This window comes from Heptranchias perlo, chromosome 8 (genome assembly GCF_035084215.1).
Source record: "Heptranchias perlo isolate sHepPer1 chromosome 8, sHepPer1.hap1, whole genome shotgun sequence".
NCBI classification, from domain to species: Eukaryota; Metazoa; Chordata; class Chondrichthyes; order Hexanchiformes; family Hexanchidae; genus Heptranchias; species Heptranchias perlo.
In genome coordinates, this window is record NC_090332.1 from 88,481,136 (window position 1) to 88,499,214 (window position 18,079).

The following is an 18,079-nucleotide window of genomic DNA, read 5'->3' on the forward strand; positions in this document are numbered from 1 at the left end:
CGATGGCGAGGGTATGAGTGTGGCTGGAGCCAAAGCCGATGGCTTCGGTCTTCCCAATGTTTAATTGGAGGAAACTATGATGCATCCAGGACTGGATATCAACACAAAGGCAGTAGTGGGGTCGAGAGAGGTGGTGGGGAGGTCGAGCTGGGTGTTGTCAGTGTACATATAGAACCTGGGCCAAGGGGAAACATGCAGGTGAGAAATAGGAGGGGACCAAAGTTAGATCCTTGAGGGACTCCAGAGGTAACGGCACAGGGGTGACAAGAGAAGTTTCTCTGGCTACGACTGGATAAGTAAGAGTTGAATGAGACGAAGGCAGTCCCACTCAACCGGACAACGGAGGAGAGGCGTTGGAGGAGGATGGTGTGGTCAACCACATCAAAGGCTGCAGAGGTTGAGGAGGATGAGCAGGATTAGATCACAGTCACAGAGATATAATTTGTGACTTTGATAAGGGCCCTTTCAATGCTGTGGCAGGGGCAGAAACCTGATTGGAGAGGTTCAAACATGGAGTTACGGGAAAGATAGGCACAGATGTGGGAAGTAATAATTCGTTCAAGGGCTTAAAAGGAAAGGAAGGTTGGAGATGGGACGATGCTTTGCAAGGACAGAGGGGTCAAAAGGTGTTTTTTTTTGAAGAGGGAGTGATAACAGCTGATTTGAAAGGGAGGGTGACAGTACCTGAGGAACATGAACCGTTTACAATGTCAGCTAGCATGGGGGCCAGGGAGAGAAGTTGGCTGGCAGCAGTTTAGTGGGAATAGGGTCAAGAGAGCAGGAGGTGAGACCCATGGTTAAGATTAGACAAATCCACGACTCGCTCGTCCCTACACATAAGAAGCAGGTTTTTTTGATTGCTGAATTCACACATTGTAAAATCTGGGAAATACTTTGCAATGGAGTCAATTTAGAACCAGTTCTACAGAACCTTCATTTGCTTAAAATCAAAGCCTGCTTCTGGACAGCAACAGTGGGTGAAAGTGTAGCACAGTAAAATCTTCACCACCGTTTTGCAATATGGTATATTGCTGCAATTTTATCATGCACTCAACCAAATATGGAAACTTAACTAGATTATTCCCTTAGGAATAGTAAATGGAACTGCATATGAGCAAAATTCAAGGTACATTAGTTTGCCATTTTATAATACCAAATGACTCCTTAAATTTTTTTTTTATTAGATGTCTAGACACTGGTTAAAAAGCACCAGGTATATATAAACACTTACATATGTACAGTTGCCAAAGTATTATGTACATAGGCCAGCAGAAACATACTACAAATAAGAAGGGTACAGATTAGGACCAGTGCAATTGTTCCCTGACAGCACTTTAAGATCTAGGCTTCTAACATTAGCAATGTAGTGCAAACAAACTAAAAAATATTAAAACTAGAGTAGCAATTTTACTAAAAAGGTGTAGATGATTAATAACTGAAAAAGTATTACTAGTATGTCACCAGAGGACAGTTATTAAATTAGCAACTGTACTGTCAAGCATTAACTGGGCCAGGATCAAGAATATTTGCTGTCCGTGTTTTGAGGTAGGTTATAAAAAGATAATAGAAAATGTTTATGCAGTAAAAATCTTTTACTCGCGAATGTTACGGTACACTGTTGTACAATCAGTTGCGTAACAATGAACTCAGAATAAAAATGTCACGAGCTTCATTCAGGTGGCAGCATAAACACAATTTAAACATTTGTCCTAGACTGCATTTTAGAGCCAAACTTTCACTATGTTCAGGTGTAAATTAAAGAAGAAAAACAGAAAGGGAGTTTAAATTTCCTTCAGTGACACAGTGGTTAACCTAAAATTCATAAACACAACATAAAATTCCTCCATGTACTTTTTTGGGGTCAGTAGTTAATGGGTTAATGACAAAGTTCAAATCGTGTACAAAGAAATTTTAGGTGAGTATCTTCAGCAGAGCACTGCCAGAGGAACTTTAACCCAGGACACTTTAAAACACTAACAAAAACAGTTTGCAAGACAAACTTAACAGTAATAAGAAATTAAAACCAACATACAAGCATTAGCAAACTTTCTTTACAATGGAATCCCTTGCTGAGTGATAATGAACCCACATGAAGTCCTCTTATTTGCAAAAAAAAATCTTAAACTATTTAAATAATGTCTGGGGCAGCTCATGATTGTGCAGTTAAATCAGAGAAGATTGACAGATGATGAAAGTGACTCTAAAGGAATTCAGCTCAGGTTTTCATCAACACTATGAGCAAAATGACTGAAAGTTTTCAGATAGGATCCTGTGATGACTCATCGGGTTAAGGCTCAGCAATACAGGCCAGAAAGGTCCCAGGCTCAATCCCCAGTCAATGTTAAGCGAGCTTATCTCAAATAGGTGGCAGTAGGCACACCGCAATTAACCTCCATGTCCTCAAGTTAGAAGGGAAAAATAATCCAGGGTACCTTCGCCTGGTCACTAGTGACCCATCACCCCTGCCGCTGGAATTGCACACGTGGGCTTCGACAAGATTGGGCTCAGATGCGATACTTCCCACGGTCAAATAGTCAGAGGGCATGTAGCAAAGATTCAGTGCCTTCAAGAGGAGGCAAGGTGGGTGGAAAAGTCAGAAAAGGAGGGAAAAAAAAAGCAAAGACTTTTAAGTCATGATATTAGAAACACAATGGTGGGATAAATACTGCAAAATACTTTTTAATAACTTAATTATAATGTAAATACGTTTACATTCTACTGGTTAACGCAAGTCTCCATTTACTTGTCCAGCTACATTTCTTAGAGAGAACAAAACGCAGAGCCAGATTATCTGGCTATATCGCTGGAAAGAAAATGTGCACTCCTTCAGCCAAGTGCTACTTTCTTCATCAAATTCTTATAATAAAACAGTCATCCTTTGGATCGGTGAAATCATGTAGACGACGGATTAGTGTAGCCAGCTTGCATTTTCATCCTCCTTCGAGCTAGTGCCGCTCGCTTCTTCTGTTCAATCTCGTGCAGTGAGCATTTTGCCACTGGTTTCTCCACTGACTCAACAACTGCACAAACGAAAAGCACATAAAGCAACATCTTCAAGACAATTAATAGGTTAGATGTATAATTTAAACCGATTTCATACACTTCATAAAGTTTCCGTTTTAGCTAATCAGAACTTTGAAAAATGTTCAGCTGTCACAGATCCCCAGGTATGATTATTTTACCATAAAACTCATCTGAAAACAATCAATTAAATTACTCAATTGTCAAAATGAATGTTCATTCCATATAATTAACTAAAAACTATTTCCGCCTGCATAACATTGCCTTCCCCCACCCTGAAGTGCTGATCTTTGCTTTGGCCACCTCTATACTTGATTACTCCGATGTCCTCATCCTCCGCAAACTCCCAGCAGCCACCTGTTTCCCGCACCACACTGAATCCAACTCGCCCAGAGCCCCATCCCTGCTGACTTGCACTGGCTCCCTGTCCTCCAGTCTATCAAATTTAATTGAAACCTTGCCTTCAAATCCCTCCATGGCCTCTCCCCAACCTCTCTGAAATCTACTCTAGCCTTGCACGCCCCTCCAGTCCTCTGACACTGGCCTTTTACACTTCTTTCCCTCAAAAGTAACTCTGAGTTATTATGCTCCCTTATTCATCAAGCAGGTTTTATCCATCGCCTTTCCAGTTTACATTAAAAATGGCAGTTCCGGAAAAGCATCACTTTTTTGGGGGTTGAAGGAAAAAGAACTCCTATTATTGCAGTCACAATATCAACACCGCATATGTGCAACTTAGTGAGCAATAATAGGAGTTCTTTTTCCTTCAACCCCCAAAAAAGTGATGCTTTTCCGGAACTGCAACTTATATTGGGAACTAATTAATGGGGGAAATTTTTTTAAATGCTGACTACATGATCAAAGCAACTCATTAAATGACAGGGGATAATTTTCCTGACTTTGTGCTGATGACAGAGAGCCTCATTGGCTGGGAGCTCATATCAGAAATTCAGATGTACACCCAAATCTCTGATCATAACCCGTTCGTAAGGCTCCCAACTGTTAACGCAAAGTCAGAAAATTATCCCTGTTGAAACGTTTATTTGGGAGTACAGTGCTGCCTGAAAACAGGGTATGATTAGTTTACACAAAAATGTCTAAAAGGGTAATGGATCACAATTTACTAAATTCAACATTAAATGTTAAAAATTAAAATATGCCTCACCTCTGGCCTGTAAAGTAGAGTCAGAAAAATGTCTCTTTAGAGGTGGTGTTGGATATAGTGTAGCTGTAGGAAATTTGTTTGACTGATCATTTTTTTCCATAGGGCTTTTTACATGATCACTGTTACTAAAGGTCTTCCCACTTTGTGTCACATGACTACTGATGTTCCCTTGAACACCAATCACAGAAGAATCTATAAGTTTAGTGAAAGAGAACCTTGGAGTCCTGGTATTGGCAGTAGTACCTTGTGATTTTGAGGCTGTATGACTCATGGTTACAGTGGACGTACACAGTTTCTGGCCACGGCCAAAGTTTGCAGTAAATGAAGCCCGATGCAAATTTGAAATGCCAACACCATTTCCAGAGCCAGGCATAGAATTAGATCTGTTAAAACTCAATGCACACATGCTGGTGGTATTTAACAAAGTTTTACTCTGGAAATTGCTTGCAGAATTCAAATGACGGCTTTGTGTAGGGAGTGTAGCTGTAGTACACACTGTGCATGCCAAACCTGTAGGCCTTAAAGGAGGCCTCGTGGAAGGTACAGCATTTTGTTTTGCTGCTAACTGTCCTTTAGAGCATATCTTGCCTTCTGGCACAACAGAAGATTGAGTTTGATTTAAATGCTTTTGCTGTCCAAGCAGTCTTTCGGTAATCTGATTTTTTTGCATATTTGAAGTCAAAACTGCATTGTTTGTTAAACTCTGATTACGATTTGCTATGTTTAGTCCTATAGTTTCCTTGGTTATAGTCACCTCAGAGCTCTGGCTTTGAATCAGCTTTTCTACATCATCACATATCCTGTTCAAATCATCGTCGTCATCGCCTGTTTCCCACAAACTGTCTGATTCAGAAAACATATTCTGAATTTCATCATAGAACTTTGCATCGTTCCAATCATCGACCACAAACTGAGGTAAAGCACTTTGCATCAATACATCTACCCGTCTTGGTGAACCAGCACCAGAGGGGTTTTCAGATCCCAGTTGATCAATAGAGTTCAATTTTGTAAGTACTGAACAGTCAGTGGAAACAAGCTTTTGCGAATCCTTTGTATTCTTCTGTACGCTGCCACTATACAACCTCTGTTGGTTAAAAGGTTTTGTACAAGACAAGGAAGTTGATTCCCTTAGAGGTACATTAAACAGATGGGAACTGTGTTGAGGTTTTGGAAGTTCTTCAGAATTCCTGTGTTCTTTTATTAATGTGTTGACCACACTTTTAAAGACTTTACTTTGTTGACTTTTTCTGAGCGATTCCTGCTCAGTCACCTTACTGCTAGCTTTGCTTTGTAGCATAAAAGTAGCCCTTGGCTTTGCTCGTTCAGATCCTTTTCCGAATTGTAAGGTTTTGGCTACCATTTCTGTGCCTTTGGGTTTGCCAACAGGACTTTGAATATGCTGCATAAATGATACAGATGGTGCTATGCCAGAATTAGCATTTGACTTGCATGCATCATTAAACTCCTTTGCAGCTTTTTGGTTAGCATCATCCAAGGTATGACTTGACTGTTTTGGGAAGTGTGTAGATTCCTTGGGAGTGGCAATAAGTTCTGGGTTTTGTGTAATTTGCATCACAAAAGAGTCCTCTTCCATCCAGTCATCATTTGCCCAGTCATCAAACCCATCGTCCTCTGGGGCCGTTTCAAATTCACAAACTTTTGTTAGTCTGCCTTTGTTTTGAACATTAGTTTCCTTTTGCTGGTCTAATTCACAATCTGTAGTAAAGTTTTCACAAACAAACCCTTTGCCTTGCTCAGAGCTTGCTGCAAGGCTAAAGAGAGGACCTTTACCCGGATCTAATTCAAATGGTGTTGAGGCTTGAGGGTTGCTATTTTGTTTAGAAGTCGAAGAAGAAACCATTAGTTCTTTTACCCTTGTTATATTAGTGCCTTTGCCACGATCAATGTCGTCTTGTGCAGAGGTTGTGACTGCTCTGGCAGTATGACACCTTTCTAATTTTGGACTTGAAGTGTCATCTCCCGAGAAGCCCTGACTCAGTGGCCGACTGGCATGTTGGGTGGGTCCATCGAACAAAGCATTAACAGCTGCTTCAGCTTCCAGATCCAGTGACTTCTGACTGCTATTCTGACTGTGTAGTTCTATTATAGGAAGGGTACTGCCTGTACTATGTTTAACTGACTCAGTAATTCCGCTCACAGATACCTGTTCCAATGATGAAGTGTCATGGTTCAGCTCTGTATATAGTGTTCGTTCCGAACCTTCATAATCAAGAGTACGGTTAACGTCGCATGCTTCCTGACCATAACTAACATCTTGTTCCACCATGTTTCGGTCAAATTCTTTTGCTAGCTTCATCAGTTCTTCCTCTGTATTCCTTTGAAATCTAAAATTAATTTTAAAAAAAACTTGACACATTCTCACACACTACTTTTTAAAAGCACAGCTTTTTTTTTTGAAGAATTTCTTTGTACAGACATTCATTTTGTTTCCTATTTTAAGGACATTTTAACCCACAATCTCAAAACTTCATCAGTAATTAATAAAAATTAAAATATCACAATGCAGTTACGTGAGAAAGCATGCAACAAAGTCTAGATTGACGATATTATAATATCTTGAAATTGTTTTGTTAAGTCTTGCTTTAATACTGACATTTTTAATGTACATTCCCTATTAAGTTAATAGGCCAAATTGTCCTAAAGTTAGATTTCAATGAAACTCTTGTATATGCAGATTTATAATGTTCAGCGATCTTTTTCATAGGCCAGCACACATGAGGTAGTGTACAGCAATCCTGACTGTGACTAATTTTAGAGAGATCAAATAGTTTGTGTGAAACCTGGACTCGTCAACGAAAGCTTCCATGTATGTAAACAAACTCCACTCCCTCCATTTAATACAGTGTCTTTAGTGTGGAGATAAAATGTCTGTAGCTTTCTGCCAAACATTAATGGCACAAAGTGGTACTTTCAAAGAATCAATAGATGGGGACAGAGCAATTAATGGGCCACTGCTTCACCCTCAGAAAAACATACTGTGCTGAATTGATAATAAAAAAAGACAAATTTTAATTTTGTTGAATAAAAGCTACATTAATAGTCTTCATTCATTTTGTATACAAATGAAATTTACCAGCATCAGAGTTGCATACAAATGGGAAAAATTAATGCAACCAGGAAATGGGGAAACGTACATAAAACACATGTACAGAGAGCAGCAAGATGCACACACAGAGCAGAAGTAGCAGGGAAGTGTAAAGTACCCAATTCATTGGGGAAAGTTACCTTATGACCTCATCTCAGGTCAATGATAATATATAGATGTGCAAGACACTGAAATCTGCAGGTCTGAAGCTTCAGAATAAAAATATTATTTTTTTTTAGAAAAAGCAACAAAATTGGACTATTTCCAAATTATATCTGGTTTTACTAAATCATTTTTTTCAATGCCATACCATAAAAAAAACTGACCAATAGCATAATGCTACAAAATAACTGACCTCCCAAAATGGCCCATGACTTTTAGACAATATTAAATTGTTCGAAGCAGAGTTAAATTTGATAACACTCAGTGAACCAAAAGCATCCAAATATTGCGGCTCATAAAGTAAGTAAACAAGATTAGAGCCTTGTTTTCAAACTTGAAGTATCTCTCAGGACACTACAAGGTTCCTTTAAACTTGATCAGTGACCCAAATATGTCGTTATATACTAACTGAGTGTCCCCTGGAAATTTAAGTAAATAAAGGTCAGCCTGCCCCAGCAAACAAAAATCCTAAAGTTCACACAGTGATTTATCTGACACGAAGAATTTTTAGTTCAGCTTTGTGAATGGGCTATTTCAGGAAATTACTCAAGGACTCTGAAATGGTTGACATTAATTTATAACAGTTATCAATTTTGAGCACCACACAGATTCAGGTGTGGGAAAACCAAACCCACAAATTGCTCCAAATAATCTAAAAAGATTTTAGTACAGATTTTCAATCAACAGTTCTCAAGTACAAGTGAGCTATGTAAGCTATTTTAACAGTGTATTTCACATTTCTTAGCAACAAATTCTGTTTATATCACAAGGATACTAAACAAATGAAAAAAGTAAACTCTTTGCTGTGAATATATTAAACTGGTTTGTCAGTTTGAGCCGCCATGGCATCAGAAATGAGTAATTTCATTGTAAACTATCTTTTTATAGGAGTATCACTGGTGAAACACGATATAAAATGCAGAAAAATTCAACCTTAGTCAAGCATCTTAATGTCACAAAATTTACTGTGTCCTTAATAGTGCAACTTATGTATATATAAACCTATTGATGGAGAGTTTATATATTTCTTTAATTGATACTTATGGCAATGGTATACAATGACAGCCTAGCAAAACTTGCATTTTCAAGTAAATTCTAAAGGCAGTCTTTCTTTGAATGTTAGAACACAGGCTGTTAGTGGCACATACCTTGCATTATTTGCTTTGACCCTCTCTCGAAAAGAAACCGTAGGGCTACACTGGATTGCATCCTCACCTAGCCAAATGTTCAGAGGGACTTCGGACGATCGCTACTTATTCCAAAAAAAAATTGGACTATTAACTTTCAACAGTGAACCTCTATAGATATATCTACGTTCTATGTTTCTATGTTTAAATATGTTTAAGAAAATAAAGTACTGAAACTAGATCAGAAGAATTCCATTTAAGAGGAATCTCTATTGCCGATGGAAAATTGTAATTACCTACATTCAAAGTGAAAAACCATTACTGAAATAGGTAATCAAACTTTCCTTCTCATTTGTTCATCTTCCACACACGCACATTCGAGGGTCATGGCACAGCATTGGCATAAACAGGTTGATTTATGATTTTAAGGCTTGCTTCAAGAATGCTTTAGTGAAAACTTAGGATGACTCCAAAAGACAGCCTTTCAGATCAAATCTAAGGCAACTGTTACTATTAGCCCATGGGGTAGCCATGGCTCAGGTAGAATTGGCTTTGACCTTACTTAATGGTTCTCAGCCCGTCAGTTCGCAACACAACAAAATGCATTCCATGACCCTTTAACAATATCGTCAACCCCGGGACTCTAACGATGGCAGTCTCCCCACGACTAAGTGAGTAATTGCACCATATGGTGAGGTCCTGGCCGTACAGATTAGAATGCTCTCAACATAAATAACTCTAACATAAGAGCATAAGAAATAGCAGGAGCAGGCTGTACGGCCCCTCGAGCCTGCTCCGCCATTCAATAAGATCATGGCTGATCGTCAGCCTCAACTCCACTTTCCGGCCCGATCCCCATATCCCTTGAAGCCCTGAGTCCAAAAACCTATCGATCTGTCTCGGATATACTCAATGACTGAGCATCCACAGCCCCCTGAGGTAGAGAATTCCAAAGATTCACAACCTGTGTTGAATTACTGCATATCAGGTAGAACAGCTGTGGGGCATTATAATTGGTGTTGTAAGCTTGTTCGCATTATAATTGGCCAGTATCCCTAGGCTGGGCGAGTGGGTCAATAAACATTAGACAAGGCTGTATTCCAGATTGCTATTTGTGGTTTAAATACACATAACTTGCACTAGAATCTGGAATTATCATTGTGACATTCCTGTACAGATCAGGATATAAGAACAGGTTTCCCCGTTACCACAGTCAGATCATTGAGTGCCAGGCAGGCACTGCCAGTGCTCAGACATACTGATGGCAAAATAATTCCATTAACAAAAGGTACTGGCAAATTAATTACTGAAGCTTTAAGCATTAAAAAATAGCTGAGTTGTTACAACATATTTCACAACAGAGCAGTTAGATTTGGCTGCATGCCAGTGACTTGTTGAAGGGAGACTTTGTGTTCCGAGATGGGCTATCAGCAGGGAGTCTTAGTTAAGGATAGACATCTCCTCGCACGGGGCGAGGTTGGAAGATGAAGTGGTTGATTGCCTGGGTTGCTCTCACATAACATCTCACAGCCAGCTATAGAACAATATTGGCAGTGGCCTGGGGAATAGTCTTCTCGGTCAGAGATGGTGCACAGTACAAGAAGAAATCCAAAGTAAATGAAATCATTCCGCTAGCTGTTATTTTACCCACACTGCGGAACACACAATAACAGAAAAGATTTTTTAAAAGCAATCTGCGTCCCTTTTCTCTGCAGCACAACTTCTTCCCAAATTATCAAATTTAATTAAGGATAGACTTCGTATTCAAGAGTGAAATTATAGCATTCAAAAAATGCAATTAAATTTATGTTTTTGAATATTGCAAACGTTGTCAATGATGTAGCAAAGTAATGAACAAGCTTGTTAATAACAGCAAATCAACAACATTCCCTTCAGTGCATACTCATTTCATCACTTTAGCCACACACAGAGTAAACAGTGTCATTAAACACCATCAGCAACCCTTGGACATAAATCAATCAACATCTTTCCATTTCAATTGAAGGAATTGGCATTTTCTTTTTTTACATTTGTAAACTTTGAAGTATTAATTTTGAGCTCATTCTAAAGCACAATCAGTGGTACACTCGGAGCTAATAGAGGAAATAGCTGGTTTACAAAATAGTTTGTTACCTGAGGAGCAATGCGCTTTACAATGTCGGATATTTTTACTGCGTGTTGACAGGCTACAGGCTTCTTCTTTCCATTGTCTGCATAAGAATAGGTGAGAGGCTAAATTAACTTTTATTAGACTTTCATTTCCTTCAAATTCCATTATTTACTTCCAATATAAAAAAAATGGCTCAAATTTTTTTTAAGGAAAACCTCAGTGACTTTTCTCAAACAAACTGATGATGGTTTTTCTGCTTTGCAATATACTAGAAATAATAAAGCAATTCTACACTTAATTTTAAACTTGATGGCCTTGAGATTATGCTGTGAGATACTAGCAGGCGAACACCTGAAATTGCTCTCAAATATTTTAGCAGAGGTGTTAGTCCATTTAAAATAAATCAGGGCCCTGGTTTTTCAGTGAACATTGTAACAACTTTACTTGGCTTTTTAACTGGAAACAGAATCCCACATAGGCATAATTTATTTTTGCCAATAAAGCCTATCAATCTGTATAACATGAAATAGCTTCATATAACTTATGCACTGCCTTTAAAATGTACACAAGATTATAGAACTGACCAATTCAATATTAATGATTAAAGTAAAAGAGCAATGCTTAAAATTTATGTAAAACAGTCATTGTTTAGCAAAACAGCTTTAAAGACATGACAGGCACTATGAACATATGTGTGTGCATCGACTGATTCAAGACTATATCTGCTGAAACTGGAGCCAGATAAAAGGAGAGAGGCAAGGCAACGAGAAACATATCAAAGCCGAGAAAAAAAATGCAAGACACTGATAAAAAAGAACCAAAAAGCTGAAACATGTACATAGGATTTCTCAACAAGTCCTAGATCATATACTTGATAACATATGCTACTTTACCTAATCTAAATGTGGTTGGAGAGTGCTGATCCCAATAAATATCCTGCTGTAACTCTGAATCATTGACAGGGGAATCATGATTAGCAATTAGCTGCTGCTTTCTTAATATCCTCTTTGGAGTCTTATGTGACAATATTTCTGGAAGATAAAAATACAGTTTAAATATGGTGCAGAGATTTGAGTACAACTATAAATGAGCATTTTAGAACATGTTATCTTCCCAATTCAGATAATGCAGCATCTGTACAAGATACAAATATGAACAACTACAAGGGAAACAGGGCAATGAACTACAACCACAGTATAACAAAGTGGCATCTGAAATAAATAAGTGTCCGTTACTATCACATCACTCTTTGTAACTCCTTCTTAATGCAGTGGATTTGGTGTGCATTGTTAATTCCTAACAGGGGAAACACAATTAGAAATTCTAGCACTTCAGCCGTGAAACCCAACTTAGTCAGAATAATCCAGTGTTCCAATTTACTTACCACAATCCTGAATGCGATACTCCCATTGTAAGGAAACTGTTATCCACTCACAATATAACCTATTGGTTTCCAATGTTTCACTAATGAGGAACATTCAAATAAACCTCGCTGAATAATTTTCCTTAGTTTTTCAGTCATTAACTCTTAAAAACCACCTTCATGGGCTCCCATGATGGCTCAGCAAGAGTAGCAAAATCCAAAAGGTCCCAGATTCAATCTCCCTTCTACGTGTTGCATTCATTGATCTCAGCCATAGCAGTAGAGGTGCTAAAACTCCGAATTAGGAGAAAAAGTGGCTAGCGATCCCATTCCTAATTACCATCCAATAGACTCCTGCTTGAAGTGCACGTGTGGATGTTAGCGGAGGACAGGACCAGGCTCAGCTGTAAAGCCCAACCCTGACCCTTGCTCAAATAGCCTGCCAACAACCACAGTCAAGGTTTGCACTGAAAATTTGCTGGAGAAAATATTCTTAAAACGTCTTATGTTCACACAGAATTGCTGAATTATACTTTACACATGCAATCCCATTTCAAAGTCATTCAAATCAAATTATCTGAATTCAATTAATTTTCAACATTAAATTACTACTTTCCAATATGTTGTTTAAATTGATAATTCAAAACAATTTTGAGTGTGAAAATGACTTCCAATTATCAGGAGTAGACTATAGTCTTTGATTCAACATCGGAAAATCGGCAATTCCAGGCTGAGCTACACCACTTGGAAGAATCATTGTTGAAAGTAACTTTCAACTTCGGCGAGGGCATCAGATTGGTCACCCCAGTATACACCCCGCCTGATTTTCTTTCTGATGAAAATCAAGCCGAGTGTACAACGAGCGGCTGATTCAATAGTGCCGGATTTCCACCCCCCCCACAAAAGTTGAAAGTTACCCCCGTTGTGCGTTTAAGGAACACAAATTCTGAATAAGACATAACTAGTTTGTTATGTCTATAAACTGCAGATTTGCAAATCTGTCCAGTTCAAACAAAAGTAGAAAAACATCTTGAGGAACAAATTTTGCAATAGATGGAATATTTTCAGGGTGCTGGAGGTTTAAAATGCAAGGACATTTCACACACAGGTTTTCTTTTGATTGTTTATTGCTTGGATCAAGAGTTTTTTTAAAAATTACAACAGCACTGAATTGGAAGTGGCATGGTATATTAGAATCCTACAGTTAGGACAGCTGAAGCTTGAGAAAATGTTTGCTCTGTACACAAAGGCAAAGCATTATATTTTGAAAAGGGGCTCGTTCATTGTGAGGTATAATGCTTCAGACAAGAAGGTCTAGCTTAAAAGTGTGGGTGACAAACGGGGGGAGAACAAGTAACAAGTAAATAGCAGCCATTTGGTTGCATTTTATTTTTGGTAGACACTTCTGCTCTGTTCAGGAAGGAATAGAGAAAGCATTGAGGGTGAACCAAGAGAGAGGACTTCAGATTGAAAAAAAGTTATGGCAACCCATAATTTCCATTTTTAAGTCGTTATAATAAATCTCACTGCAGTGACACCCTAGGTCGTGTACTCAAATCCACCTTCTGACTGAGGCAAGAGTGCTGCCAACTTAGCCAAGGCAGCATATCGACAAGATGAGACATGAAGGGAAAAGAATGCGTTCTTAAAACTTAAAGAATCATGGGTGGTACAAATACAATGTTTCCTTTTAATTCAAGAAAACAAATGATGGAGAGAAAATGTTCTATTGAAAGATTTATTTGCCATGGGCAGTGAGTCATTTCAATTAACATACAAGCTTCTAAATCAAAAGCAAATTACTGCGGATGCTGGAAATCTGAAATAAAAACAGAAAATGCTGGAAATATTCAGCAGGTCAGGCAGCATCTGTGGAGAGAGAAACAGAGTTAATGTTTCAGGTCGATGACTCAGAGGCAAAAGTGCTACTAACTGGGATGAACCGAAGCCCTGACAATCAGGGCCGATTCTCACACCCAAGGCATATGGGCACGGATTAAAGAATACAAGGTATGCTTATATGCCAATTACTTCTGTTACGGAACCTATAGTCCTCCCTCCCTCACCTAATGAGGGTAGTTCAGGTACAAGATTAACGGAGGATACCTCTAAGGCTTCACGTCGCAGCCACTTGCATAGTGCAGCTGTAGATATGACCTACTTTGTCTTCCAATGTGATTATCTGCTTAGGCATAGTCATCATTCTGGGCCTATGTTACTTAGCAGATGTTAACATGGTTAAACTACTGGCAGGCATTAGGAAGGAGTTTGTGAGGTGTAAAGCTCTCTCCCTTTCTTTACCAAGTACAGTGAACATTTTCAAACTGAATACAATGGCCAGGCTGAAGTATATAACTTTTAACATACGGTCTGAGTCAGGAAGTGTAAAATCTCCCCCACATCTGGTCCTTCCACCTCCACAACACTGCTTACCCCCAGTCCATCACTACAACCTCCCCCTCCACTAAAACCAGAGTCCATGTCTTCACCAACTCGAGGCTTAACTTTCGGCACTCTGCTCACCAGCCTCCCCACCTCAATCCTCCACAAACTCCAACTCATTCAAAATGCCACTGCCCGCATCCTCATCTGCATGACGATCCCCCCCCGCAATCGCCATCCCTAGCAGGTCGACTTCAAATTCTCCCACGGGTTCATCCCATCCTGCCTTAAGTGATCTCCTCCAGTCTGGTGTCCTAGCACGCACTTTTTGCCCCTAGAACACAGAATTTCTCCTTATCCACCTGCTCCACCACTGGCTCGATCAATCGCTATGCTTCTGCCCACTGATGCTCCATGCCCAGTTCCCTCCTCCACCTTCCCCCCCCTGTTTTTTTTTTTGAAAGCTCAAAACCCTTCCCTTTGACAGTGCCTTTGGCACCTCCCTAAATCTCTGCACTTCCCCCTCCTTTTTGTCATGCACTATTTTGGCCTGAGCACTTTCAAAAACTTTCTGTACATGATGGATGCTATAGAAATGCAATTTGTTGTAATGATTCCCTTGGTAGTGGAGGGAAACTAGTTCAGGAAGATTGACAGATGCTCCTGAACTTCTTAAGGAATCCCTAACTATAACCAAAATGCAAAATGGCAAAACCAAAAAGGGAACTAGTCGCACCCAATCCAAAACTGTGCATTCAAACTCGATTTATTATAATAATATGTACAACATATACAAATACTTGCTGGAGCTTGCTGCACATTCACCACCCATCTTAGTCTGCCTTTGAATAATACTACAAGCAGACCTCCCAACCCAATGTAAACTCTGCAGGAACAGTGGACCCAGCCAAGGAGTTTATACTAAACCACTGGTCAGGTCCAGCTGGAGTATTGTGTCCGATTCTGGGCATCACATTTTAGGAAGGATGTTAAGGCCTTAGACAGGGTGGAGAAGAGATTTACCAGAATAGTGCCAGGGATGAAGGATTTCAGTTATGTAGAGAGACTAGACTGTTGTACCTAGAGCAGGGAAGGTTAAGAGATTTGATAAAGGTGTTCAAAGTTATGAAGGGTTTTGATCAAGTAAATAAGGAGAAAATGTTTCCAGTGGCAAAAGGGTCAGTAACCAGAGGACACAGATTTAAGGTAATTGGCAAAAGAACCAGAGGCGACATAAGAGTTGCTATGATCTGGAATGCTCTGCCTGAAAGGGCGGTGGAAGCAGATTCAATAATAACTTTCAAAAGAGAATTGGATCAATATTTGAAGAGGAAAAATTTGCAGGGCTATAAGGAAAGAGCAGGAGTGGGACCAATTGTATAGCACTTGCAAAGAGCCAGCACAGGTGCGACGGGCTGAATGGCCTCGTTGTGTGCTGTATCATTCTATGAAGTGCTGGAGGTTTTTGCTGACCTCGCTCCTTTAGAGCCCAGCAGTGCAGGGTTGTCACAACCCCCCCTTCATTTGTTTGTCTTTGCACAAAAATACACCAGCAACCTGAGTGGCAAGTGCAATGTGTGTCCTGGGTCTCGAGTCTGGAGGTCTGAGGTCTCGAGTCTGGAGGTCTCTGGGTCTGGGGTCTCGAGTCTGGATCTGGAGACTAGTCTAGGGTCTGGGTCTCTGGGGTTTGGGTCCTGGAGTCTCCGGCTCTGTATCTGGAGACTGGTCTGGGGTCCTGGAGTCTCGGGTCCTGGGGTCTCTGGGTCTGTATCTGGAGACTGGTCTGGGGTCTCTGGAGACTAGTCTCAGGTCCTGGGGTCTCCGGGTCTGTATCTGGAGACTAGTCTCGGGTCCTGGGGTCTCTGGGTCTGTATCTGGAGACTAGTCTCGGGTCCTGGGGTCTCCGGGTCTGTATCTGGAGACTAGTCTCAGGTCCTGGGGTCTCTGGGTCTGTATCTGGAGACTAGTCTCGGGTCCTGGGGTCTCCGGGTCTGTATCTGGAGACTAGTCTCGGGTCCTGGGGTCTCCGGGTCTGTATCTGGAGACTAGTCTCGGGTCCTGGGGTCTCCGGGTCTGTATCTGGAGACTAGTCTCGGGTCCTGGGGTCTCTGGGTCTGTATCTGGAGACTAGTCTCGGGTCCTGGGGTCTCTGGGTCTGTATCTGGAGACTAGTCTCGGGTCCTGGGGTCTCTGGGTCTGTATCTGGAGACTAGTCTCGGGTCCTGGGGTCTCTGGGTCTGTGTCTAGAGACTAGTCTAAGGTCTGGGGTCTGGGTCTAGGGTCCTGGAGTCCAGGGTCTGGGTCCTGAAGCCTCAGGTCCTAGGGTTTGGGTCCTGGGTCTCCAGGTCTGGGGTCTGTATCTGGAGACTAGTCTCTGGTCTCTGGGTCTCTGGGTCTCAGCTCTCGGGACAACGTGTTTTCACCTTCAGTTACCCCGGGCCTTGCTGCAGGCCTCGGGCCTCGGCTCAGCCTGTTGGGCCTGGGCCGAGGAGTCTGTCTCCGGCCGGGGCTCCCGTCGCTCGAATGCTCGGGTGTGACAGGCGGGTCCGGCCGCCGCCTCCTCCTCCTCCCGCTGCCGGCCTCCTCCTTCATCCTTCACTCGGCCGCTTCACTCGGGCCCGACTCCGCCATCTTCCTCCAAAAAAACTCCAGACAAAATAAAAACCCTCCGACAGCCTCCACCCGCCCCTTTAACGGCTCTCCGTTACCGATTGGCTGAGACCGACGCCGCAGCGAACTGTGATTGGCTGCGCGGTTGCTGGCTCTTAACCACGCCCCTAGTTACGGTGTCAATCAAATTGGAAAGAACTTTGGGAAAAATTCACTAAAATAACAAGAAGACAGTGAATTACAGATAGAAAGAATTATATAGAGTTATATAGAGTTATATAGAGTTATATACAATTATATAGAGTTATATAGGGTTATATAGGGTTATATAGAATTATATAGAATTATATAGGGTTATATAGGGTTATATAGAATTATATAGAGTTATATAGGGTTATATAGAGTTATATAGGGTTATATAGGATTATATAGGATTATATAGGGTTATATAGAGTTATATAGGGTTATATAGGGTTATATAGAGTTATATAGAATTATATAGGATTATATAGGATTATATAGGGTTATATAGAGTTATATAGGGTTATATAGGGTTATATAGAGTTATATAGGGTTATATAGGGTTATATAGAGTTATATAGGATTATATAGGATTATATAGAGTTATATAGAGTTATATAGGGTTATATAGGGTTATATAGAGTTATATAGGATTATATAGGATTATATAGAGTTATATAGAATTATATAGGGTTATATAGGGTTATATAGAGTTATATAGAATTATATAGGGTTATATAGGGTTATATAGAATTATATAGAGTTATATAGGGTTATATAGAGTTATATAGGGTTATATAGGATTATATAGGATTATATAGGGTTATATAGAGTTATATAGGGTTATATAGGATTATATAGAGTTATATAGGGTTATATAGGGTTATATAGAGTTATATAGGATTATATAGGGTTATATAGAGTTATATAGGGTTATATAGGGTTATATAGAGTTATATAGAGTTATATAGAGTTATATAGGGTTATATAGGGTTATATAGAGTTATATAGG

The 18,079-nt window shown here is 40.1% G+C and overlaps 1 protein-coding gene across 1 annotated transcript; it reads right to left on the reverse strand.

Moving 5' to 3' along the window:
* Positions 1–1,573: 1,573 nt before the first annotated feature.
* On the reverse strand, positions 1,574–17,103 carry etaa1a (ETAA1 activator of ATR kinase a). The gene is made up of 6 exons (XM_067989492.1): positions 16,860–17,103; positions 11,585–11,722; positions 10,715–10,791; positions 8,603–8,703; positions 4,187–6,531; positions 1,574–3,020 (listed from the first exon to the last, which is right to left on the reverse strand). The coding sequence occupies exons 1-6, from the start codon at positions 17,026–17,028 to the stop codon at positions 2,893–2,895; spliced, it is 2,958 nt and encodes a 985-aa protein (XP_067845593.1). The 5' UTR covers positions 17,029–17,103; the 3' UTR covers positions 1,574–2,892.
* Between the last annotated feature and the right edge of the window lie 976 nt (positions 17,104–18,079).

What these genes read in the sequence shown, in the direction of transcription:
- etaa1a (XM_067989492.1), bottom strand. Translation starts at nt 17,028, where the DNA reads ATGAAGGAGGAGGCCGGCAGCGGGAGGAGGAGGAGGCGGCGGCCGGAC. An exon ending in TCCAACCACATTTAGATTAG is followed by an intron (nt 10,792 to 11,584) that starts GTAAAGTAGCAT and finishes ATTCTTATGCAG; the next exon opens with ACAATGGAAAGAAGAAGCCT. An exon ending in TAAAGCGCATTGCTCCTCAG is followed by an intron (nt 8,704 to 10,714) that starts GTAACAAACTAT and finishes TGGAATAAGTAG; the next exon opens with CGATCGTCCGAAGTCCCTCT.